The sequence below is a fragment of the Phaseolus vulgaris genome, chromosome 4 (genome assembly GCF_051622355.1).
Source record: "Phaseolus vulgaris cultivar YP4 chromosome 4, ASM5162235v1, whole genome shotgun sequence".
In the NCBI taxonomy this organism is placed as follows: domain Eukaryota; kingdom Viridiplantae; phylum Streptophyta; class Magnoliopsida; order Fabales; family Fabaceae; genus Phaseolus; species Phaseolus vulgaris.
This window is the reverse complement of record NC_143501.1, coordinates 12,618,615-12,646,467: the sequence shown is the minus strand read 5'-3', so window position 1 is coordinate 12,646,467 and position 27,853 is coordinate 12,618,615. Positions and strand designations below refer to the sequence as shown.

Here is a 27,853-nt window from a genome sequence, read left to right as displayed (position 1 = left end):
TTATATAATAATTATACTAATTATAAAAAAATAAAGTTAAAAATAATAATGTTATTTAACATAAAAATAATTTTTTATTAAATATTTAAATATTTTTTTTATCAAATTTACATTATTTTGTATTTTTTTCTAAATTAGTTCTAATATATTACCAAAAATTAATTTAAATTTATAAAAAGAATATCTTATATTTTATTATTTAAATATTTCTAAAGATATGGGTAAATTTGTAAATCTACACTTTACACATTTAAAAAAAATTAAAAATACTTTTATAACTGTCATATCATTCACCAACTTCAATAAACTTTCCTCACAAATCCACTCTAACATATCTTAATCCAAACAACATCTCTTTCTTCACACTTTCCTCACAAATCCACTCTAACATACCTTAATCCAAACAACATCTCTTTCTTCACACTTTCCTCTCAAATCACTACAAATCCACTCCCTCAAATCCTCTCCCCAATCCAAACACACCCTTAACTTAATTCCTTGAATAACACAATTATGACGATCGTTCCATATTGTTATCCAAGATGCATGATATTGTGACCAATATCTATCAAATTTTCCCCTCATGTCCTCCTTGTGCAGTTGATAGAGGTTTAGAGGCTTGGTTGGAATACTCTTTCAGAAACCAAATTGGCGCATAACTCGATCAACTTGATGTATTTAACTGTCGCAAAACAAATTAGAGGAGCAATGTGCAACTCACTAGAGATATTTTAATGGTTATCAGATGACTCAGTTCATTGCAACGATAAGGAGTCCACAAGAACTGTTAACAATTTTGTGGTTAGCACATGTGCAAAAGTGGTATATTATGAAAAATTGAAAAGAATAATAAGTAGTTAAAGTTTCGAACCTATCTTGACTTTACGTCGTCCATTTTTTTTTGCGTACTTAGGCAACTAAAGTTGTGAAATTGTTCATTCGTTGTTACACTAACTGAGACCACCTATGAAAAGTAATTATGTTATTGATTAACACATTACATGATATGAAATTATAAAATGCGTTAAGGAAAAAAATTAAGTAACCTTTTAACAAGGGGAATGTTTGCATCACTAAGGGGCTCAATATATGGAGAAAGGCATGTGATGCAGTCTCATGCCTAACATATCAATAATAACATGCATCTGTTGATGTTGTCTTGGTTGAAATTCACTCTGTGGTTGAGAGCACGATATAGGCAGGCTAAGACAACTAAGCCTCGACTATAATTTGAGACGTTGTTAAGGTTTGTTGCCAGTGTCAATAAACATTAGTTTAAGGGCTTCAAGACTTTTGTTTTCATTTTCCTACATTAGTGATTGATAAAGTCCTTCAACACCAAACCACATAGGTTTGTTTCTATTTTCATAATATGAGGTTAAATACACTCATCTCACACATATTTGGATATATTACATATTTTTTATGGGGCAGATGGACAATTTCCATGGAGCTGGAAGTTTAAGAAACACCAACAAAGATCCACTTATAAGGGAAATGTTAAATGATTTCGGTTCCACCAACGAAGATACATATGTTTGTTGATTTTTCTCTCGGCAAGTGTACCGAATCAACTGTAATATAGTACTCTTTAAAGTACGAATGTCGAACCCACAGGGAACAATCCTAATTAAGATGTTCTGTTATAATACTCATTAAGTATAGAAAATAATGTTGAGAACTTGTTCATAACCAAATTAAAGATTTCACAAGATGTAACTCAAAGGTTTAGGGTTTGATTCAACCAAAAACAAAACCAACTTATCGAATATAGAGAAAGATACTTGGGATTGAATTGCTTTTATCTTAATCATCTGTATTTTGAATAATACAATATATAATACTCAAAACTACTTATTCTTGATGCTCAATTTAAAGTCATCCATCTTGATTCCTCACAGATGAAATTCATAAGATAATTTCTCAAACACTGATTCCTCAGATATTTAACAAATCATCCAGCTTTAGGAATAGAACTATAATGCAATCAATAACCTGGAATCTATTCCTAGCATTAGAAGTTATCAAGTATTTTCGTCTATTTCAAATCCTTAAAGGTACTTTCCAGTTAAATTTAAGGATCAAAATCAATACTTTATTGATCAGACAGAATCAAGCAATAAGCATAAAACGAAAATACCAAGAACAAGTAGAAAAGAGAATTTTATATATATATCACCAAGAATACATTTGATCAAGGTAAATTACATTCAATCCCAAGTTAGAAAGAACTTAGCCACTCATGACAGCTCCTCCAATCTTCATTCTTGATCTGGATTGTATAAGAAAGGTTGATCTGAGCAAGTTCTTCTCCAAGAGTAGAGTTCTCCTTCTTCTTCTCTCACTAACTTCTCTCTAAAGATCTCACCTTTTTTCCACCTCTGGTTTTGAGTTGTGTTTCAAAATTTATATAATCAACTTTAGCTCAAGCTAGCCAATTTAGCTTAAGCTAGATCTTTCGGTGCATTTTTAGCTTGAGCTAGTGATTCTAGCCTGAGTTAGATCAGTACTGCACCTTTAATCAACTCTGGACAATTTTAGCTTGAGCTAGCAATTCTAGCCTGAGCTAGATTAGTACTGCACCTTTAATCAACTCTGAACAGTTTTAGTTTGAGCTAAATCCTCTAGCTTGAGCTAAATCTTCTTGTGATCCAATTAAGTTTTTACTTTCTTTCTTTCAATGCCAGCTTGAATAATTCTTTCAATGCTTCATATTCATATGCAATTTACACAAAAAAATGAGATTAAATTTTTTCATTTGTTTCTTGGTTCAAAATATATAATCAGATTCAATAATTCTCAGATTAGGGTAATTTTATTACATTAAGCTACAATTAAGTTCCAAAGTGTTCAATTTTCTCAATCATAAAAACTACACATTGGCTCTTATCAAATTCCCCTCAACCTAGAATCTTGCTTGTCCTCAAGCAAAGTAATTGAATCCCAAAAAAATATGAGTTCATTCTTCCCCAAAATCCTTAGAAATCAAATCTATAGTTTAATATTAGAACAACTTCATGGAAAGAGCATAAGATAATTCAACAAAAAATTATGGTGTTTCTTATCAATTCAAACCAAGACAGGATAAGAATGTATTCAATTTCCAAGGTAAACAATTGTTACTCTTCACTGAGAATCAAACTAAGGAATTTCTCTCTTCATTCCTCACTAGTGAGTGTTTTCCCTCTCTTTTCACTGATTTCCAAGCTAATTTAAGGTTGCCCTTCATTTCTAGTTGATTACAAACACTTTCACAAACATAGATCTTGAGGTATTTTTCAGGTTGTAATGAGGCTGGGTTACAAAGAAAATTTGGTTTTTCCAGGATAACAAAATGCACGGTTAAGAAAAGATTATAGCATATTTGCAATTCAATTTCTAATTGTGTTATTCATTATCCCTTCCATAAGATTCAACCACATTACTTTTTTTTATATTCTTGTAATCCCCTTTGCTTTTCTTTTTCTTTCTTTTTCTTTTTTATTATTATTATTTTTATTTAGAAAAGAGAATGAGAATTTGGATAATTTTGTCATTCCCCTTTTTTTTCTTTTTCTCTTTTTTTTCTTTTTTTTTCATTCTCAAAATCCCAGCAGCCACACCAAACCCAATTCTTTTAATTATAGAAATTTGAATTGCACCTATGTTTTCCTTTTGTTATCATACCTCAAGGTATGACAATATATGTATATCAAAAGCTAGGGTGCAATAAAACAAATTTGGCTCAAAAAGGGTTATTTTTCTGCACATTTCATCATATATTACAAAGGTTAGCTATTTGGCTCTGAGTTTTCTCACCTCCAACTTTATTAAACATGCCTCAATCATCTCCATATTTGATTTTGTGATGCAAATTGACTAGAAAATTAGACAACCTCAATTAACTCTTTACTAGTGAAAGTCTCTCAAACTGTTTAAAGGTTTCACACTCTCACTTGGTTGGCTAATTGCAATTCCTCATTTGTTCTCGGTCATTGTTTTCAACTATTTACCATGTTCCCACTTTTACACATTACCATCCTTTCTCAATTTGAGTGATAGTTCCATCCACAAATTCTTTTTCAAATTAAGTCTCTGATCAATCCATTTGGTTGTTCTAATTTAGAACTATGGTTTGATTTCTTTTTTCCAAAAAATTATACCATCATCTATCTATATACAAGATTTAACTTCACAAAATATGCAAACATCAACCATTATACTAACTTTAGCTTGTCATCAACAAAATCTAAAGTAAGAAATATTAAACCAAACTGCTAAAGTCAACTTACTAAACTGAACTACTTAAACTAAATTAATACTGAAATTAAAGTTAAACAAAAAAAAAAGATAAAACCAGTTTTCTAATCATTGTGCATGAGAAGTATCAATCTCCTCTTATGACTTTGTTCCGCTCTGTGCCAACATCATCATTCTGAACTTGGTTTGGATCTTCATCTTTTGTTGCTCCAGATGGTCCAACTCTCATTTCAGATTCACCTCCAAATCTATTCCCAACTCTAGACGCTCATGCTTCCCCTGAAAAATTGTGTTTGTCCCCATGCTAAGATAGATAATCATCAAATTCAGTGGGTGCCAACGACAGATTATTTAATACCAGCTGTGGATTTGGTGCGACTCATTTTTCTGCACAAGTAAGAATAAACATTTCTCAAACCAAAGTGTTTTATTTGATTGGCATTTCAACAAACACTTGATATGCAATGTATAAAATGAAATTGAATGAGTACCTTTTGTTTTGGTATTTTATCCATGGAAACCGTACTTAACTTTGATTATCCTATTCCACAATCCTATTCAACATCAAGACATTGAAATTTCAAAAAGATTGAATCTTTCAATTTAAAAACGAAACTGTGAAATGGAAGTAGAAACATGCATGACTGGACTTGGTTGAATGGAAATGGCAATGAAAATGATTATGGAGATGAGTAATTACTTACCTTGATAATGGCAATGTAGATGAAATGTTTGTTTGAGAATGGTTATGTAGATGGAAGCTTTGGTATTTTTATTTTTTTTAGAACAGAGGGCGCTTCTGAAACTGAGTTAGGGTGTAGGGTTTTCAAAATGTGATTTTTTAAAATGCTGCAGTTTTTTTTTTTTTTTTAGAAAACCCACTAGCTTAGGCTGGATCTTCTTAGCTCAGGCTAAAATTTGGCAGAGAGCAACAAATTTGTTTAGCTCAAGCTAGATGAGTTTAGCTCAGGCTAAAGTTTGGCCGAGAGCAACAGAGTTTTCTAGCTCAAGCTAGCTCATTTTAGCTTATGCTAAATTTTGGCAGAGATCAACAGATTTGCTCTAGCTCAAGCTAGCTCATTTTAGCTCAGGCGAAAGTTGCAGAACAAAATTTCTTTATTTTTTTGCATATCTAGCTTAAGCTAAAATTAGCCTGCAATGAAATTTTCTTGAAAATTTTCATTTTGTCTTTGCCAAAAGTTTCAAAGCTTTCTAAGCTTTCTTCCATCCATTCATTTCACCAAACATTTCAAACCTACATGACCATTTCACATATCAAACTAGTTTTAAAAACCTCAAATATTAAAACATACTACTAAATCAAAACAAAAATTAAAGACACATTTCAAAACAAAACACCGGGTTGCCTCCCAGCAAGCGCTCGTTTAACGTCATATAGCTTGACGCTTGATTAACATCATTGAAGGTTCAACAACATTCATATCCACTCTGAAACACTCTTTATGATCATTTGAATACTTCTTTGCTTCAAAAACATTAAAGCTTACTTCTTCATCTAGAACACAAACCTTCAATTTTCCTTTGTCTACATCAATTATAACTTTGACAGTTTTCATGAATAGTCTTCCCAATATCAAAGGTACTTCAACATCTTCTTCAATATCCATTACAACAAAATCTACTGGGAATAGAAATTTATCTACCTTTACCAACAGATCTTCAACTATTCCATGTGGATATTTGATTGATCTATCAACCAACTGTAAAGTCATTCTTGTTGGTTTCACTTCTACATCTCCAATTTTCTTCAGCATTGATAAAGGCATCAAATTAATACTAGCTCCAAGATCCAATATTGCCTTTTCAACAGTAAGATTTCCTATGGTAACTGGCAAAGTGAAACTCCTAGGATCTCTGGATTTTTGTGGTAATGATTTTTGAATTATAGCACTGCATCCAGCTTCCAATTCAACTATCTCCTGGTCATTGAATTTTCTTTTCTTTGTCAATAATTCCTTCATGAATTGAGCATATGTAGGCATCTGCTTTAAAGCTTCAATAAAAGGAATGTTAATTTGCAATCTTTTGAGAATATCCATAAATCTTGCAAATTGCCTTTCTTTGCATGTCTTTGTAGGAGCATGTGGATAAGGTACATCTTTTATAGGAACACTCCTCTCTTGTTTTTCATTTTTTCTATTTTCTCACCAATATCTACAACATCTTCCTTATTCCTTCTTTCTCCTCCTTCACACTCAATTTGTTCTTTTTCACTCTCTTTATCTTTTAAAACCTCCTCCTCAACAACTAAGTTTTTTCCAATTCCTTTTCCTATAACTTTCTCATTTCTGGTAGTGATAAACATGCAATGTTCCTTGGGATTGGTTTGTGTATTGGCTGAAAATTGACTTCATTGATTATCAGCTAATTGTTTAGGCAACTGCCCCACCTGTGTCTCTAAATTCCTTATTAATGCTTCAGTATTTTTCTGATTGGATATAGAGGCTTGCATGAACTTCTCAAAAGTATCCTCTAATTTAGATGTTCTCTCATGAATGGAAGGATAATGTGGTTGTTGCTGATAAAGAGCTTGCCTGTTAGATGATCCAACCTCTTGCTTCCACCCAAATCCTTGATTTGGATTATTCCTCCATCCTTGAGACATGTTATTTGGATAATTAAATGCAAAGCCACCTTGTCTTCCTTGATTATTCATATACTGAACTTCTTCCTCTGATGGATTTTGGTAAAAGCATTGGCCATTAAGATGATCTCCCCCACAAAAATCACACTTCAAAGTTTGATTCTACATTAAAGGAGAATTTACTGCATGTAATTGTTGAGGCAATTTTGACATTTGCTTGGTTAATGCCTCAATTTGCTGAGTCAAAATTTTATTTTGTGCTAAAATTGCATCTGAAGTACTAAGATCCTGCACCCCTTGCTTTTGCACTGTATATCTATCGTGTTGAGCTTGGTAATCTGTTGAGGCTAAGGCATCAATGATTCTTGTAGCTTGCTCTGCATCAACACTCATCATTGTACCTTCTGCTGCAGCATCCAAGATCATTTTAGTATCAGGCCTCAAACCATTATGGAATATGTTCAACTGAGCAATATCATCAAAGCCATGATTAGGACATCTTCTTAACATCACTTTAAAGCATTCCCAAGCTTCATAAAAAGGTTCATCTGGCCCTTGCCTGAATGTGGAGATATCAGACTTAGCCTTGATATATCGAGAGAGTGGGAAGAATCTGTGTAGAAATTTCTCTTCTACATCATTCCAGCTACTTAAACTCTGGTTTGGATGCGACTTTAACCATTCTTTTGCTTTGCCTGCAAGTGAGAAAGGAAATAGACGCAAATAAACAGATTCAATATCATTTTCCTCGAAGCCCATGGTCCCAACCAACTCATAGAATGTGGATAGATGAGTATAAGGGTCTTCATGATCCATTCCAGTGAATTGATGAGTGCTGATTAAGCTAAGAAAAACTGGCTTCATTTCTAATGATTTGGTGGCAGGAGGTATGGCTATGTTGGAGAAATGTCTCGGTCCTTGTTGCATAGCTTAGTCTCCCAATGTTCTTCTAGGTTGATTTTGTCTATTTTCAGCCATTTGTGACTCTATTTGATTGTGTGAGTTGAGAGTGTTGGAAGATTCTCCTTTTGCTTGTCCTTACTTCTTCTTTTCTTCTCTCTTCTTGCTTTGATTTTTTCAAGCTGTTTTCTCAATTTCTAGATCAAATTCCAATTGATCTTCAGGAACCTGTCCTCTTAATAGCATGTGTCTAAAACAACTCAAGCAAGGATTAACACAGGATAAAAGAATAAGATATAAACAAGTGTATATTCACAAAGAAAACAGAATATTCACAATATTTAATGAGTTATACTTCAGAAATTCTTAAAAGAAATTGTTCCCCGGCAACGACACCAAAAACTTGTTGATTTTTCTATCGGCAAGTGTACCAAATCAACTGTAATATAGTACTCTTTAAAGTACGAATGTCGAATCCACAGGGAACAATCCTAATTAAGATGTTCTGTTATAATACTCATTAAGTATAGAAAATAATGTTGAGAACTTGTTCATAACCAAATTAAAGATTTCACAAGATGTAACTCAAAGGTTTAGGGTTTGATTCAACCAAAAACAAAACCAACTTATCGAATATAGAGAAAGATACTTGGGATTGTGTGTTTATCTCAATCATCTGTATTTTGAATAATACAATATATAATACTCAAAACTACTTATTCTTGATGCTTAATTTAAAGTCATTAATCTTGATTCCTCACAGATGAAATTCATAAGATAATTTCTCAAACACTGATTCCTCAGATATTTAACAAATCATCCAGCATTAGGAACAGAATTATAATGCAATCAATAACCTGGAATCTATTCCTAGCATTACAAGTTATCAAGTATTTTCATCTATTTCAAATCCTTAAAGGTACTTTCCAGTTAAATTTAAGCATCAAAATCAATACTCTATTGATCAGACAGAATCAAGCAATAAGCATAAAACGAAAATACCAAGAACAAGTAGAAAAGAGAATTTTATATATATATATATATATATATATATATATATATATATATATATATATCACCAAGAATACATTTGATCAAGGTAAATTACATTCAATCCCAAGTTAGAAAGAACTTAGCCACGCATGACAACTCCTCCAATCTTCATTCTTGATCTGGATTGCATAAGAAGGGCTGATCTGAGCAAGTTCATCTCCAAGAATAGAGTTCTCCTTCTTCTTCTCTCACTAACTTCTCTCTAAAGATCTCACCTTTTTTTCACCGTTGGTTTTGAGTTGTGTTTCAAAATTTATATAATCAACTTTAGCTCAAGCTAGCCAATTTAGCTTAAGCTAGATCTTTCGGTGCATTTTTAGCTTGAGCTAGCGATTCTAGCCTAAGCTAGATCAGTACTGCACCTTTAATCAACTCTGGACAGTTTTAGCTTGAGCTAGCAATTCTAACCTGAGCTAGATTAGTACTGCACCTTTAATCAACTCAGGACAGTTTTAGCTTGAGCTAAATCCTCTAGCTTGAGCTAAATCTTCTTGTGATCCAATTAAGTTTTTACTTTCTTTCTTTCAATGCCAGTTTGAATAATTCTTTCAATGATTCATATTCATCTGCAATTTACACAAAAATTGAGATTAAATTTCTTCATTTGTTTCTTGGTTCAAAATATTTAATCAGATTCAATAATTCTTAGATTAGGGTAATTTTCTTACATTAAGCAACAATTAAGTTCCAAAGTGTTCAATTTTCTCAATCATAAAAACTACACATTGGCACTTATCGATGTTACAGATCTGGAGGATGATAACCCAACGTATTCAATTGATGTGAGTTGATTTTAAGATTGCACATTTTATTGTGACACTTTGTTTATGAGTTTTTGTTTTTAAGCAGAATATGGTGAGAAACCCAAAGAAGATTCTCATTGAACACGAACTTAACCAAGTGGTTAAGTATGTGTGAAGGTTCACTTTTAGAGGGAAAAGAGAAAAACATAATATAAGATACAAAAATTATAGAGCATAAATGGAAAGACAAATAATATAGAAACCAAAAAGGCGAAAAGAAGAACACATGATCATAAAAAGGAAGGGAAATGACGCATAGGGAAGAAAAGAAAAGATGAAGTGATAAGAGAAAGCTTATGGATGGTGAGAGTGTAGTCTGCCACTTGGGGGGAAAGGAGACTCCAAGATGAGTGGTGAAGAGCCGCCACTTGAGGTGTTGTGCACTCAAGATAAGACCCATAGATAATAAGAGACTCAGCTCACTAAACACTCTGACAAAGTTTCTTTTCTATTCAAAATTCAATGTGTGAAATACATAAGGCAAGACACTCTATTTACAAGAGAGAATGTCTTGGGGAACAGGATAGAGGGGTATGGGTGTCATTTGTGAGAAACCTTTTAAAAGGTAGGTCAAAGAAACCCTAAACCTATGTGCACTTGTCATGAAAGGTGAGCTTGGCACAAACCCAATTTATGTTCAGTACATCCCAATTTATGCTAAGTGAATCCTACTCTAGCTTAATTTTCTATTTGGACCCCCAAAGTGAGCCCAATTTATTTACACAAACTTGTCTTTTAAAAAGATCATAAGAAATAACATCTAATGCTTTGGCCTATGTCCAATTCTTCCTCTCTTGAGGTCCTTCTAAAGTTTGGTGGGGCCTTGATGACAACCTAGAAAAGGGTGCGCCCACTGACCAAGCCTGGCCTTCCAGGAGGATGACTCGGAGCATGACTCGAGACATAGGACTAGGTCAGGATTTACCTCTAGCCAATGCTTCAGCGCCTAGCCTTCCCTAGAGGATCACGAGGAGTAGAGCACAGGCCTTGGGAGCTGAGCATCAGCTAGTGTCTTTATTTTTAATCTCAATAAAATAGGTTTTCTTTAGCATAATAAGGGGTGTGCTTATAACTTTAGCTTGAGCATAGCCTTTTAGGGTAGGAATTTGACCTATCTTCTAGAAAAATAGGACTTAGGGTGCAACGTTGACTTAGTGATGAAGATCAAGTAGAGGTGCCTAAGGCCCAAGCCCAAGTAGCCCAAACCCAACCCATGAGCTCAACATCCTTCATGCCTCAAAGGATTACTAGGAGCAAGGCCAAAGATTTGGAAGATGAGCATCAATGGATGTCTCTTTTTGTAATTTCTTTTGAGTAGTTTTTATTAAAACATAAAAGGAAGGTGTAGATATAGATATAAGGGGTGCCAATGTACAAAGATAAGGCACACCTTCCATGTGACATAAAAAGAAGGTGTAGGTGTAGATTAGGAGGTGCCAAAGAAAGAAACTAAGTCACACTTCCCTTGTGACTAGGAATAGGCGCCAAATTCAAACACTTAGCATTTGAATTTTCCCTCTTCAAATTCAGCCCTCTCACACTATAAATAGAGGTGCTATGCTCATGTAAAATTACATTGAATTTTAAGTAAAGTTACTATACACATATTGTGTGTGAGTTGTGAGAATTGTTTCTCCTAATCTTGTCTCATCTTGTGAGTGTTTGGGAAGCTCTCAAGTGGCGGCATTCTTGAACTTATCTTGGATCAATCACCTCCAAGTGGCATGTTCTTCCCTCCCATGGCTTCAACCACATAAGTCCTTCTTGCTTCATCTTCCATTTCCATTTCCGCACCATAGTTTCAATTTCTATTCGGTTGTTTTGCTTTGTTCTTCAATTCTATTCAGTTGATTGTGTTCTTTGTCCATTCTAATCAGTTCAATTGAGTTGTACTATGTTCTATTCGGTTTAATGTTTTGATCTTGTTCTCCTTTTAATTTCCACATTGTTTTGTTGTTCATTTACTTGTTCTTGTTTCCTTTCCATTCAATTGTTGTGTAAGGAGATGACACTCATGTTCATGAGTTTGGTTCATCATTTGGAAGACATTGAACTCCATTGATGTTTCCTTAAGCCTCCTTATTTTGTTCTGCATATATTTGTCATCATCCATCACCTATAATTGTGTTTTTACCTTTGGTCTTTGGAAAAGAACCTTCACATTTACTTAACACTTGTTAAGTTAATGTCCAGTGAGAATTTTCCTTAAACTCTTCACCTAAATTGCTAAAGAATTTGATCCTAATCCTAAGAAACTGTCACCAAATTAATGAATCTAAAATTAACTCACATCACTTAGTCAATGCCTAAGGTCGCCCATTTTTAGTGTTTCCCATCCTATCTTTGTTTCTTGTTTACCATGTAAGAAATTATGTAAATTAATTTCTATAAAGTGACTCACATGACTTAGAGTTTGGGCTTTGAGCCAAATATGATTTAATAATAATAATAGAATAAAGGCTCATTGGTTAATGTGAGAAATATATATATCTGATGATATACCTAATGAAAACCTACATCTGATGGAGATTGGGTACTAAAAGCTATAGGGTTCTGTCTCTGCAAATAATAGTTGTCTCACTGTTAACCATCACGAAAGTGTGTGATAAGAACGGGATTGCAAGAGATAGATTGGGATAAAGGAGATAAAGTAACGGCTCAATTAGGATCACTCATGGATCAAGGTAAGTGCCTATTCCTTCTTGATTGTATGATTGTGTGAGAATCATGATATGATAAGATCTATTTGTAAACATAAATTGTATGTGTTCAATTTACGTTTATTCATGTTTTGACTTACATGTGGTATCAGAGCCTTGTTGCTCATTTTTGTGATCCTCCATTAATGTTTTTTTTTTTAAATTTGAAGAACCCTAATTTTAAAAATTATTCCCAATTTAAGAACCCTAATTTAAAATTAGGGTTTATAAATTAAGGTTTTCATTCCTCTATAATAGTTCCCTAATTGTCCTAAACCATCAAAATTAAAGAACTCTAATTTTAATTAATCCCAATTAAAGAACCCTAATTTTAAAATTAGGGTTTATGGATTAAGGTTTCCATTAACACGATCCTAATCTTCTTGCACCCAACGGCACCATTAACGGTTTTGAGAAAAGAAACCCTATAAGTTTTTTTTTTCTTTTCATTACGTAATTTGGCTGCCTTTTGATCATGTATAATGTGGGTAGCTTTTGGTCCAGTTTAGGATCGAAGACCAGACTCCTGGCTTTGGAGTGGGCAGGCCAAACAAACACAGTGTCTTGTTCCATCACCCTTTTGTTCCAAACAAACACAGTCCCAATTTTCTTTTTTTTTAAAACTTTACGTCATTAATTTTACTTTATTTTGATTAATGTTTAATTAAAGTTTTTAATTCAAATTTACGATATGTTATAATGTAATGCAATTTATATTTAAATTAAAGTTTAATTAATTAATTAAAAGTGAGTAACGGAAAATTAATTTTTCTGTTTATGTATTATTATTATTATTAATTTTCCTGTTTATGTATTATTATTATTATTTTTAAATGTAATTTAATTTGCATTAAATTAAAGTTTTAATGATTATGTTCATTAAATTAAAGTTTAATTAAAATTTTAATGAAATTTTATTATGTTTTAATGTAATTTTATTATGTTTTAATGTAATTTTATTTGCATTAAATTAAAGTTTAATTAAATATTTAATGAAATTTTATTATGTTTTAATGTAATTTTATTTGCATTAAATTAAAGTTTAATTAAAGTTTTAATGAAATTTTATTATGTTCATTGAATTAAAGTTTAATTAATTGACTGAAAGTGAGGAATGGAAAGTTATTTTTTCCGCCTTATGTATTTAATTTTAAATTGAAATTTTGGAATTACTTGTATGATAGATTTGTAATCACTAAAGTGATCAAATCTTTAAGTTTTATCCAAATTATGGATGAAATTTTATTTCATATAATGATATTATTTATGGAATTATTTGTATGGTAGATTTGTAATCACCAAAGTGATCAAATCTTTAAGTTTTATTTAATTCCAAATTATGGATGAAATTTTATTTCAATTAATGATATTATTTATGGAATTATTTGTATGATAGATTTGTAATCACCAAAGTGATCAAATCTTTAAGTTTTATTTAATTCCAGATTACTGATAAATTTTATTCCAATTACCTATAGAATGGATGCTAAATTATTTATATATATGGGTAAATGGAAATTCATTATTATAGGGCATTATGGATCACCCAAAGGTTGATTAGTTGTCCTTATAATTAATGGATATGATTGTTGGTAGTGAGTATGTGTTATTAGTTTTGCTTGTATATCCAAAGATAACAAGTGTTTCTAGTTAATGCATACATCTTGCCAAATAAAGTTAATACTATTAGCATCATTATGTTTTGTGTATTAATGGATCTCCCAAAGGAGAACATTAGTATACATATAATGTTTTCTGAATCTGTATAGTATGTTTAGTTTATGACTCAAAGTATTAATGTTAAGCATGTGTGATTGCAGTATCTGTTCCTGTAGCCTTACGTTCACAAGTTACGTCTGTTCCAGTCTTTAATGCTTATTATGTATGTTTTGAATCAAACTTAACTGAAGTTCCACATAATTCTTGGTGGATTGATTCTGGATGCACAACTCATGTTTCTAACATGATGCAAGGATTCCTTTCAACCCGAACCATAAAGCCAAATGAAAAGTTTGTCTTCATGGGAAATAGAGAGAAGGTTCCAGTGGAAGCAGTCGGGACTTATCGTTTAATCCTCGACACAGGATTTTATTTAGACCTGATGGATACTTTTTACGTACCTAGTATATCTAGGAATTTAGTATCATTGTCTAAACTTGATGTTGCCGGATACTCTTTTAAATTTGAGAATGGATGTTTCAGTTTATATCAGCGTACCTATTTGATTGGATCTGGTACTCTTTATGATGGATTATATAGATTGAATCTCGATAATCTATATGCTGAAACTCTTATGACCTCGCATCATGATGTTGGCATTAAACAAAGTTTGGTGAATGAATGTTCTGCTTTCTTATGGCACAAACGTTTGGGACATATTTCCAAGGAAAGAATGGAGAGATTGGTAAAGTATGAAATACTTCCAAGTTTGGATTTTACTGATCTGAATGTATGTGTGGATTGTATTAAAGGCAAACAAACAAAACACACAAAGAAGGGAGCCACAAGAAGTACTCAGCTTCTTGAAATTATACACACTGATATATGTGGACCTTTTGATGCAAGTTCTTTCAATAAAGAAAGGTATTTTATCACCTTCATTGATGATTTTTCACGTTATGGTTATGTCTATTTACTGCATGAAAAATCGCAAGCGGTGAATGCCTTGGAAGTTTATATAAATGAAGTGGAAAGACAATTAGACAGAAAGGTGAAAATTGTCAGGTCAGATAGAGGTGGTGAATATTATGGAAAGTATGATGAAAGTGGACAACACCCTGGTCCGTTTGCTAAGTTCCTTGAGAGACGTGGTATTTGTGCTCAATACACAATGCCAGGTACACCACAACAAAATGGTATTTCAGAAAGGCGCAATCGAACCTTAATGGATATGGTTAGGAGTATGTTAAGTAAGTTAACTGTACCTGTTTCATTGTGGATGTATGCTTTAAAAACTGCCATGTATCTATTGAACAGGGTTCCTAGTAAGGCAGTTCAAAAGACACCTTTTGAATTATAGACAGGAAGGAAACCCAGTTTGAGACACCTGCATGTTTGGGGATGTCAGGCAGAAGTCAGAATATACAATCCGCAAGAGAAGAAATTGGATGCAAGAACAATCAGTGGATATTTCATTGGTTATCCAGCAAAGTCAAAAGGGTATATGTTTTACTGTCCTACCCATAACACAAGAATTGTTGAATCTGGAAATGCACGGTTCATGGTGAAACTAGTGGGAGTAATACTTCACAAAATGTGGAGATTAAGGAAGTTAGAGTACAAGTTCCTTTAACTAGTACCTTTACTTCAAGTATTGTTGTTCCTAATGTAGTTGAGTCACTCAACAATGAAGAAGAACAACAAATTAATGATCATGAAGTTAACAATGAACCTGTAGTAGAACAACCACAAGAAATAGTATTAAGAAGATCTCAAAGAGAAAGAAAGTCTGTTGTTTCGAATGATTATGTGGTTTATCTACAAGAGTCAGAAAATGACTTAAGTATTGATAATGATCCAGTTTCATTTTCAGACGCCGTCAATGATGATAATTCTGATAAGTGGTTAGATGCCATGAAAGATGAGCTTAAATCAATGGCACAGAATGATGTATGGGACCTTATAGAATTGCCAGAAGGATGCAAGAGAGTCGGGTGTAAATGGGTCTTTAAGACTAAACGTGACTCTCATGGCAATATCGAACGTTACAAGGCCCGACTTGTTGCCAAAGGTTTTACTCAAAAGGATGGCATTGATTATAAGGAAACATTTTCACCTGTTTCTAAGAAAGATTCCTTTAGAATTATCATGGCATTAGTAGCTCATTATGATCTTGAGTTGCATCAGATGGATGTCAAAACTGCTTTTCTGAATGAGGATTTAGAAGAGGATGTTTATATGGACCAACCAGTGGGGTTCATTGAAGAAGGAAAGGAACACATGGTGTGTAAACTTAAGAAATCAATATACGGGCTTAAATAAGCTTTTAGGCAATGGTATCTTAAGTTCAATGATACTATTGTGTCCTTTGGGTTTAAGGAAAACGTCGTTGATCGGTGTATATACCTGAAGGTCAGTGGGAGCAAGTTTATATTCTTGATTCTGTATGTTGATGATATCTTGCTTGCAACTAATGATCTTGGTCTATTAAGTGAGACTAAGAAGTTTCTCTCTAATAACTTTGAGATGAAAGATATGGGTGAGGCATACTATGTGATAGGAATTGAAATATTCCGTGACAGATCACAAGGACTGTTAGGTTTGCCTCAGAAAGCATATATTAATAAAGTTTTAGAGAGATTCAGAATGGATAAATGTTCGACATCTCCTGTTCCAATACAGAAAGGAGACAAATTTAGTCTCATGCAATGTCCAAAGAATGACTTGGAACGGAAACAGATGAAGAATATACCTTATGCATCTATTGTTGGGAGTTTAATGTATGCTTAAACTAGTACACGACCAGATATTAGTTTTGCAGTTGGTATGCTTGGTAGATACCAGAGTAATCCAGGATTGGATCATTGGAAAGCTGCAAAGAAAGTTTTAAGATACTTGTAAGGAACGAAGGATCACATGCTTACTTATAAAAGATCTGATCACCTTGAGGTGATTGGATATACAGATTCAGATTTTGCTGGCTGTGTGGATACACGAAAGTCTACATTTGGTTATGTGTATCTTTTAGCCGGAGGTGCAATTTCATGGAAAAGTGCGAAGCAGTCAGTCATCGCTGCGTCCACTATGGAGCCTGAATTTGTGGCATGCTTTGAGGCCACAGTTCAGGCTAATTGGTTGCGAAATTTTATTTCAGGACTTGGAATTGTTGACAGTATTGCCAAGCCGCTGAAAATTTATTGTGATAACTCCGCAACAGTCTTCTTTTCTAAAAACGACGAGTATTCCAAAGGTGCTAAACATATGGAATTGAAATACTTTGCCGTTAAAGAAAAAGTTCAGAAACATAAAGTGTCAATAGAACATATTAGCACTGATCTTATGATTGCTGACCCTTTAACAAAAGGGTTACCGCCCAAAACATTTACTGGTCATGTTGTAAATATGAGCATTATGTCTACTAGTAAATTATGAATGTTGTTAATGCTTATTTGACACTCTGAGCTCATTGATAAATAAAGTTTCTGAAATTTATGTTGTTTCCTACCTTATGTATATGCATGCAAATTATGTTATTGTGTTGTGGAAAACAAATTATGTTGTCATTGATGACAATGACATTATGTTTGAACCTATTATGAATTTCTCACTATAAAGTCATATTAAGGAGAAAGAATGATATAGTAGTACATGGAAGGAAATGTGTTGATTCAAATGACATGTAACCGCCATGACTCTTATTATTTCTGTATTCTTGATTATGAATAATGATAGAACCAATTTATGTAAGGCCTTTTAAATGCGCATTTATATAATTATTAAATCATGAAAGTATTATAACTCATATGAGTCAAGTGGGAGAATGTAAGAAATTATGTAAATTAATTTCTATAAAGTGACTCACATGACTTAGAGTTTGGGCTTTGGGCCCAAATATGATTTAATAATAATAATAGAATAAAGGCCCATTGGTTAATGTGAGAAATATATATATCTGATGATATACCTAATGAAAACCTACATCTGATGGAGATTGGGTACTAAAAGCTATAGGGTTCTGTCTCTGCAAATAATAGTTGTCTCACTGTTAACCATCACGAAAGTGTGTGACAAGAACGGAATTGCAAGAGATAGATTGGGATAAAGGAGATAAAGTAACGGCTCAATTAGGATCACTCATGGATCAAGGTAAGTGCCTATTCCTTCTTGATTGTATGATTGTGTGAGAATCATGATATGATAAGATCTATTTGTGAACATAAATTGTATGTGTTCAATTTACGTTTATTCATGTTTTGACTTACATACCAAGACACCATCTCTTATAAATAGGGTGCCTTACTCCATGTATTGGCATGTTGATTTTAAATATAAAAGGAAAACTCTACACAAATTGTGTGAGGCTTGTTTCTTTAGCTTTAGGTCTTATCTTGAGTGAGTTGAGAGCTCTCAAATGGCGGCCCTCCTACACTCATCTTGGAGAAACCATACTCCAAGTGACGTGTCCATTCTCCATTCCCATCATAAGCATTCTTTTCTTTCATCCTTTCTACCATTTCTATACGCCACTTTCATTTGTGCTTCCCATATTTGTTTTGCTTCATTTTTCAATTCGGTTTCCATCATGTTATTGTGTTTCCTTTCATGTATTTTAATTTCCACATTATGCATCATTGTCACCTTGTTACACCCACAAACACCAATGAATTGAAACCTTTAAAGAACAACTCTTCCACTTAAACAAAACCCTAAGATACACTGCCAAGGGTACATTTGACATTTAAAAGTTTTATGGAGGTGTAGGGGGAATTTTTCTACAATAAATTCCATAAGACCAAATGATACAACCCAAATAGCCAAATAGATGATGAAGGACACAAGAGACACTTCACACTTTGATCAGTCATCTCAGCGTCCAAGATAAGGCCTCACCAAATGTCGGAAGGACCTCAGGAGAAGAAGGACTAGGCATAGACCAGAGCATTAAATGTTCTTTCTTCTGGTCTTCTTACAAGACAGAAATGTTTGTAAATAAACTTAGCTCACTTTGGAGGTCCAAATAGAAAATAAGCTAGAGTAGGTTTACATAGCATAAATAAAAGTGTACTTAGCAAATTGGGTTTGTGCCAAACCCATTTTTTATGACACATGCACCTAGAATTATGGTTTTTAACCTAGCTTCTAGAAACTAGGCTTAAGGGGCAGTTTTGACCTTAGTCAAATCCCTAGGCTGCCCCTCTTCCCTTCCCATTCTACCATTCACTCACCTTGCCCTCCGGGTTACTCCTTCCTATATAAAGGGTGTCTTCCTCCATGTATTGACACGTTGAATTTGAATATAGTAAAGAAACTCTGTAGGAGTGTTTAGTGAGACTTGAGAGTTCTCTTAGTGGGTCTTATCTTGAGTGTGTGAGCACTTAAAAATGCGGTTCTTGCACCACTCATATTGGAGTATCCCATCCTCCAAGTGGCATGATTCTTGTCCATTACTCCATAAGTTTTCTCATCATTTCATCTTTTCTCTTTTGTTCTTTTCTTTTGCATCACCTTCCATGTCTTCTTTATTTTGTTATGTTCTTTTATTTCGATATTCATTTTGTCATCATCATCATTGTGTTCTCTTAATTTTAGCAACCATCTCATCACAATCACCATATTGTATTTTTTTTCTCTTTGCCCTCTAGAAGTGAACTTTTACGCTTACTTAACCACTTGGTTAAGTTCGTGTCCAGTGAGGATCATCTTTGAGTTTTCACCTTAATTTGTTATTCTAAAAAATCTTAAACAAAAGAGTAACATCTAAAATATGTCAATCTAAAATCAACTCACATCACAAAATCTCTTAAACTGGATTACCCGAGACCAAAACACTACCTGTTTCTTCTTGCACCCCATAAATTTCAAAATTTCAATTGCCCTTCTGTAAAAAGTAAAAAACATGAGCCATTGGTCGTGGTTTAACTGTGTTCTGGATTGGGTAATCCTATGCATTGGATTATCTAATCAATAAACTTAAAAAATTAACAATTTTATTTAAGGTTGAGTAATCCAGAACTCACTCCTGAATTCGAATTAACATTTCATTTTATCTAATCCAGAATACATAGTTGTGTTACAGATTATGTAAGTCAGAATGTTAATCCAAATTCGAGAGTGAGTTCTGGATTACTCAATCCATAATAGAATTACTATTTTTTCATGCTTACAAATTCCATAATCTAGAAAGTTGCAAGATTCATAATGAAGTGAAAATATTGATGGATTGCTTCCGGACTACGTAATCCATAATGTTGTCTCTAGTATGGAATCACTTCCAGATTACCCAATCTTGTTTTTGAGTTATTAAATGGCTTACATATCACTTCAAAGACTTTGGTTGGAGTGTTGTAAGCTTGTGCTAGTGGAGGATGCTTACCTACATTTTGAGTCCCTGAAAAACAAGTATGGAATAGAGCTTGGGTGGAAGAAGTATACTTAGCATGCTTGATGGAAGAAACAAAATTATTGAGTATAAGAATCCTACTCTTATACAAGAATGAAGAAAAGTTGAAGGCCTTGAATGAGATGAAAGATACGGGATATGTTCATGATATAAGAACAAAATCTATAAAAATCTAAACGAGAACCACCACAGATGAGATTTTGGGAGTGTTTGGAATGAAGACAGGTTCAGGTGCCACGAGATGAGAGAAGAGAGCAGAGAGAAAAAGGTGAAAACTGATTAGTTTTTATTTTTAAAAAACACATCACCTAGTACTCACCCGAGACAAAACATGCCATGTAGAATGTAGTAGCCACCCCAATAGATTTAAATTTTTACTTAAGAACATATCTGAAAATAATGCATAAATAACATCATTTAAAGATATATATATATATATATATATATATATATACATTTTTTATAAATAAAATAGATACGAACCTCCATAAAAAGAATCAAAAGTCTCAATCTGTCAATTATATATTGATGTGATGTGATTTTATTTTTGAAAGAATGAATAACCAATTAAAAAGGCATTTACCTTAATATTATATATAGTAACGACGATCCACGATAATTTTGCTGATCTGTGGACTATCGTTAGAATCCGTCCATGCATTACATTAATTCTAGTTTGGCCCTAGATTCAAAATTGGAATTATAAATTATTAACCATATATAATGGTTCCTCTAGATCAGCAAGCAAAGGTTTAATGTTGAAAATTATTATTTGTTACATTAAGAATATTTTATATTTAAAATACACTTTTGTTCTCCTTTACCAAATATAAAACGGTATTTTTATATTATGTAATTTGTCCAATGTTAAAATATTGCATGTATCAACCTAAAATAGTATATTTTCTGTACCATTATAATTTGTTCGATGATCCATAGTCAAAGTTTAGAAAATAGGTTAGCTATTTCCAGTATGAATACAAAAATGATGGATGTTGTTCTCAAATCGGGTTAAAATAAAAAGAACGTTTTGAATCACTCATTAGTCGGTCAGTCTGTGTCTCACTTATTCCTCTCAGTTAAACTCTCATCTCTTCTTCTTCCATTACTTCTCGTTAGTTTGAGACTCGGATGATACCTGCAAAAGATACATTGACACTTAAGTCAGACTTCAACATTCGGTACTCGGACTCATTATCGTTAATGAGTCTAAGAAGATTAACATGTTATTAATAAACATTATTAATCAATTTCGCTGTTGGTTTAGTTTTGACCGAGTGCAGATGAATTAATTAAATTTAAACTTTGAATTATGTATATAATAAATTGGTGGAAGAGTTAGTTGGCGACGCATAGAAGAAAAGTGTGGTGAGATTTGAATGTGTAGGAGTGATGAAGAAGAAATGTGAAAAAAGAATTATAGAAAGTGGATTAAGAATTGAAAATAAGTAAAAAAAAAGAAAAGAAAAGATTAAAAAAAGAAAAGAAAAAGGTAATGGGGTGACTTGAAAAATTGAATACAACTCAGTCACGAACCCTAAAGACTAACAAAATTAATCCTGCATGTATACAAAAGAAAAGAAAGGTCATAATAATAATAATACTATGAATTTGATTGATAATACATTGAAGTGTGATGTGATGTGTGGTGCGGAGTGGTGTTGTTGGTCTGTAGCTAGCGACGGGTGTGTGGGTTGCCATCGAACAAATCGTCAATGTAAGTCTCAATATCCTCAGCTTGGTACTTGATATACTTCTCGGTTTGTCTGCCAGGATCCAAAATCTGTGAGAACCTCCCCAAGAAGGATCTGTAGGCAGGAATCACGAGGGCAGAGATGGAAACCCTAAGTTCCGATTGAAGCTGTTCATCGCTAACTACCCACATGCTCTGCGTCTTGTGGATCTCCTCAAACGCTGCGTTGAACCCCTTGAACCTCTCCTTCAGCACCGGCTTCTGCACCTTCCCGTGATCGCTCAATCCTTTCGGGCTCAGGCAACTCAGAATCTTGCTCCACGTCTCCACCTGGTAGTTCTTGTGGTAAGTCCTCAGCTCCGTCGATCTCTTACGACACCACGTTTCTCCCATCACCTGGTATATCTCTGCTGAACCTTTTATCTTCTGCACTATGTACCTTCCATTGTTCATCATGAAAATGCAGCTTAACGCAACCTCCTTGTACAACTTCGCCTTCCCCTCCAGATTCGAGTCCAGAAGCTCCATCACCCGCATTAACTGTGCGGCAAACGGCGACACGTCCTCTTTCTGTTTGCTCTCGCTCTTCGCTTTGCTCTCCTCGCTTTCGTGGCGAGGCCTGCTGGTTGAATCCGCGCGCTCGATTTTCGAATGCTCTTTGAACACTTCCTCCAATGTGTCTTTATACTCGCACGCTAGCCTTAGGTAGTTCATGATGTAACGTGTCAGGGGATGCACCGCGCCCCCCGCCACCGGAGTTCTTCCGGTCTCCGATTTAATCGAGTTCTCCAGGTCGCAGAATATCAACACCGCCGCCTCGCCGAGGCGGCATTTTGCGGATGTCGTTTCTGCCTTGATTTCCCCCATTATGTCGTCCGGGAACAAGTTCTCCATTATTGGAATCGCGTCTCGTAGAGTCTCGTACATGTCCAAGAGTTTGAACAGTTTTTCCCCTGCGCGCTTTGTCATGGCTATGCTCTCCCCGAAATTAAGCAGCTGAATCACAATTGTGCGGGAGATGTTGCCCATGAGGCTCAGCACCGTCTCGGCTTCGTCGCCGAACACCATTTCCACTAGCTTTCTCTCGGCGGGGAACCATACGGAGGTGCACTCCTTCCAGGTGTTGATCCATGTGGGGATTTCGCGCTCCAGTGCCTCCCACTGCATTCTCTGAACCTCGTCTATGCTGAACTTCTCGTACCCTAGAAGTTTGTACATGCCATCCTCGAACGCGTGCCTCCGCGAAACTGCGTACACTTGGCAACACTCGTTTTCGTAACCGCTGGCTATCATTTGCTTGGCGATTTTGTTCAGATTCGCAATGGTTTCCTCCGCGAAACCTGGGAATTCGGGAATGGTTTCTTCTGGTGTCTCTGACTCTGAGGAGTCTGCCACCTGTTGTTTCCCCTTTGAATCTGGTTTGTTTGGGTTTCTAAATTCTTCCATCAGTGTACGGAACTCGTCCTCCAAAAACGATATCACGCGCTGCTGAATCACGCTGATGCCGTTGATAACGAAGTCTAATCCGCCCATCTCCTTCTCCTTCTCCTTCTCCTCGTCCTCTTGTTGTTCCTGTGTGTGAGACCGCGAGTACTCTATGAAATGGTTCATCAGCCTCGAAATGCGATTCGCGCATTCCAAAAGCGACGAATCGTCTTCAATTGTTTGTCCCCATTTCGTTTCACCTGTGTCGTATTTCTCTATCTTGTGTTCCACCAGATGCAAGAAAGCGTGGATGAAATTAGGGATTTCCAATGAGGTAGATTCTTTGGCATCGACATGTTTTTGTAATCTCAAGATAAATTGGTCAATCTCTTCTGTAACCTTCTCGAGACTCGGAGCCGGAGATTCCGGTTGAGTCTCCACGGTTTCTTCTTCTACTTTTTCCTGTTCTTGTTCTTGTTCTTTTTCTTCTTCTTTCTTTTCATTTTCCTCCTCCGCTTTGGATTCTTCCTTTTCCAGAACTTGTTCTGAATCTGTGGCTTTTTCAGTTTCGCCGTCGGGTTTGTCTTCAGATTCCACGACCGGCGAGTGAGTAGTGTGGTCTGTGTTGATGTTCTCCTCTTTAGGAGGGAGACTGCTAGAATTATCGTTGAGGTTCTGTTCCATTGTGATTGTGACGATGATTGTTGATTGGTTTTCGTCAGAGAAAACAGACAATGAAAATTGTTTCAGAACGATAAAAGATGCAAAGACAACATTGGAGAATTATCCGCTTTGTGTTTTTGTTTTTTTAATTTTTCTTTTCCTTAATTACTTCATTTTGGATTTTGATAGGCTTATTTTTTCCTTATGCTGGTTTTCTAAAAAAATATCAGGGGAAGAAGAGGGTTGAAAAGGTCGTCCAGTTTGTGTGTGAAGGGGAGAGAGAGAGAAGAAAACCAATGGACAGAAAAATGGTGGCAAATGTGTGGGGTTGACCGTTGACCCTGTTTTCCCATAACAAAGATTTTATTATTACTATTGTTGTCCTCTTTTGAGGGATGGAGGAGAAATTCATTCGCATATTGTTTTTTTAGGTTATGTGGATTTTTACAAACTTCAAATTTTACTTTAAAATAATCACTATATAAAATAGCAGTAATGTAATTTTAAATAATCTAAAGGATTTAACTCGATCAATTTCTTGTTCTCTTTCTGTATATTTACATTTGAAAAAAAAATTATTCATATTTGTTATCCTGACGGAGTGATAGCATATTTACAATATTCCATTTTAATTAAATTATAAGTGATTCAAAAACTAAATTGGGTTCATATCTTCGAGAATTAAAATTGAACCATTTTTTGCTCGAAATGAACCTGATGATAAAACTACAAGGCGAAAATTTTGTTCATAATCTGTATAATGTACTGTACAAAAATTCTAAAAGAGAGATAAATGGAGAAGAAGAAAGAGTAATATAGAGAACGGTGTGTTATGTTTTTCTTTTTATCATTAAAACTTGATTGAAGATAGACAATTAAGCAAAACATAAACTTTATAATATTTATTGCATTTGGTGAATTTAATTATATTTCACCAACAATCTAATTTTTCACATATGTTTATTACTTAGATATTAATGTAACACTTAATGCTATTAAAGAATGTTTTATAAATATTTTTTAAAATATATCTCATTAGTGAAAATAACACATTTTATAATGATATATTAGGTCGGTTAAATGAGAACCGGTGTAAACAAAATCACAGTGACATTTTTGTAAATATTTGACACATAGTACATCGGTTATGCTATCCAACTGGTGTAATATGTCTTACTCAAAGCAAAAGTTTTTTTTTAAAAATTTTATCTATGAGATTACATATAACACCAGTTGGATAGAGAAACCGATGTTATATGTCATTCTCAGATTAAAAAAAATTTAGAAGTTTTTAAAAATGACACGTAACACCGATTCTTCTATACAATCGATGTTATATGTCATTCCTAGAGTTTAAAAAAAAATTCAAAAATTTAATTATGGACACTACATATAACACCGGTTAGATAGAGGAATCGTTGTTATATGTAATTTTCATATTTTTTTTTTTAAGTTTTAAAAGTTACATATAACACCAGTTGGACTACACAACCAGTTTATATGTCCTTTCAGAGTAAACAAAAATTAAGTTAATAAAAAGATATATTACACTGATTATTACTCATAACTAGTGTAATATATGTTTTTATCCTATTTTCTTGTCTTGCGCCCTCACTCATTATTCATGCTATTCTAAGTTTCTTGCTCAAAAGTTCATTTTGTTTCTGTCAACGTTGTTGCCACCGTCGCTGCCAGTCATTGCCTCCATCGCTCCCCCGTTGCTTCTCTCTTATTTCGTTCTCTTCGTCGTGAGAGCATCCACACCGAACGAGATTCTTCTGTTCACACTTCTCTGCTATTTCGTTGTCACTCTTGTCATCGTTCTTGTCGCCTTTGTTTTCGCCTCTGTCGTCGCCACATTACCTCCATTGATGCCACAGTTTCATTCATGTTCACGTTCCAAGTTAATTTTTTTTTAATCATTTTAATTTTAATTTTAAATATTATTTAGTTTATAATTATTTATATAGATAATTAGTTTTATTATATTGTATTTGGAATATAATGTATTATGTTTTAAATTGGGTCTAGGGGTGATCTAACCTCGACAATGTTAAACGCTTTGGTATTGGGTTTAAGATTTAGTGTTTAGTATTTAACTTTGGAGTACATATTTTTGAATATTTTATTTAAATTTTGGGACATATTACATCGGTTTTTACAACCGATGTTATATATAATTGACATTTTACATCGTTGAGATCTACATCGATGATAGAAACGGTTTTATATGTTTCTTATAATCAGTGTTATATGCATTTTCAGCACTAGTGTTTATTCAATTTATATAAATATAACTATACTAAATGCACAACTTCCCATTAATCCTTACACAATTAAATTTGATAGTATTTTTTTCTGATTTAATAAGTATGCACTTAAATTTGAATTGATAGATAACATTTTATTTATTTTAATTTTGATGCATACTACATTAGTATTTATGAAATCTAATTAAATTTAACTGACCTAATTATATTTATCAAATTTCATTACATTAACAAATACATAGTCCATTAAAAATAAATGCATAATGTTTTGATCTCAAGTATGTTGAGATGGCATCACTGGGTCAATTACCGAATCTTAGATATTGTTTGTTTTGGAGCTTGGAGTTCCGTCACGGTTTTGTTAGAGGATTAAGGGAGGAATATGTATTTAAATTGTCTTTGGTCTTAACTCTTAAGTGATGTGAGACTATTGGGAATACCAAAATAAACCTCCTAGTTGAGGTCTAAGGAGAACGAAGATTTGTGTTTGAAACCTCTTTTCGATCCCCACAGATGACACCAATGTTCTGACCTCAAGTTCGTTGAGATGACATAAGTAGGGTCAATCATTGCATCTGAGGAAGTATTGTCTGCTTTGGAGCTTAAAGTTTTATCACATTTTTTTTCCTTAAAGGGTGCCTCGAAGGGTTATGAAAAAATGTGTATTTAAATTGCCTTTGACCTTACTTCTAAGCAGTATGAACTATTGGGTTGTAGTACTTGCTTGATGGGGGTAGTCAATGCGAATAATAATGTTGAAGCTCCAGAAATAGTGCCTTAATCTCTAGGCTGAAAAGACTAGGGTGAGGACGAGCTTCTTAATGACCTGATACCTTTCTTCAGTCAGTTGCAGAGTTTGGTTAATAAAGTAAACAAAACTTTGTTTTTTGCCATCTTTATAAACTAACACTGAGCATATTGCCAAGTATGACACTTCCAAATAAAAAATGAGAGAGGAATTACCAAGGTTGGTAAAGAAGCAGTGTCTCGCTTGATTTTGAGAAACTTTTCCTCCCAATGTTTATTCCATTCAAATTTAGTAATGCCTTTTAACAACTGAAAGAATGGCTTAGACTTGTCGGCAAGCTTAGGCAAAAATTGAGAAAGTGCAATGAGCTTCCCATGTTGGAGTTCTTTAAGGCTACTTGGACTCCTCGAATTCAAAATGGCCTCGTATTTATCTAGGTTGACCTCTTTTCCTTGCTAAGTAATCATGAAACCAAGGAACTTTCTGCCCCCAACATTCAATAAGCTTTTTTCAAGGTTGAGGTGCATGCTATGTGTTTGTATTCGATTGAACACCTTTTCCGGATTAGTCGGATGATTATCAGTCGAGGTTGACTTGATCACCATGTCATAAACATAAACTTCCATATTAAATCTAATGAGGTTTTCAAATACCTTATCCATTAGACGTTAGTAACTAGCTTCAACATTCTTGAGG

The 27,853-nt window shown here is 34.0% G+C and overlaps 1 protein-coding gene and 2 pseudogenes across 1 annotated transcript; 1 reads left to right on the top strand and 2 right to left on the bottom strand.

Annotated features, from left to right (window-relative positions):
• Positions 1-5,630: 5,630 nt before the first annotated feature.
• LOC137838817 (uncharacterized) lies at positions 5,631-7,978 on the bottom strand (annotated as a pseudogene).
• Positions 7,326-7,431, top strand: LOC137838947 (small nucleolar RNA R71; annotated as a pseudogene).
• Positions 7,979-21,764: 13,786 nt separating the features above from the next.
• On the bottom strand, positions 21,765-24,350 carry LOC137837263 (exocyst complex component EXO70C2). The gene has a single exon (XM_068646219.2). The coding sequence runs from the start codon at positions 24,158-24,160 to the stop codon at positions 22,034-22,036; it is 2,127 nt and encodes a 708-aa protein (XP_068502320.1). The 5' UTR covers positions 24,161-24,350; the 3' UTR covers positions 21,765-22,033.
• Between the last annotated feature and the right edge of the window lie 3,503 nt (positions 24,351-27,853).

Bases quoted from the DNA above. Each gene is read 5' to 3' on its own strand.
- LOC137837263 (XM_068646219.2), bottom strand. From the start codon at position 24,160: ATGGAACAGAACCTCAACGATAATTCTAGCAGTCTCCCTCCTAAAGAG.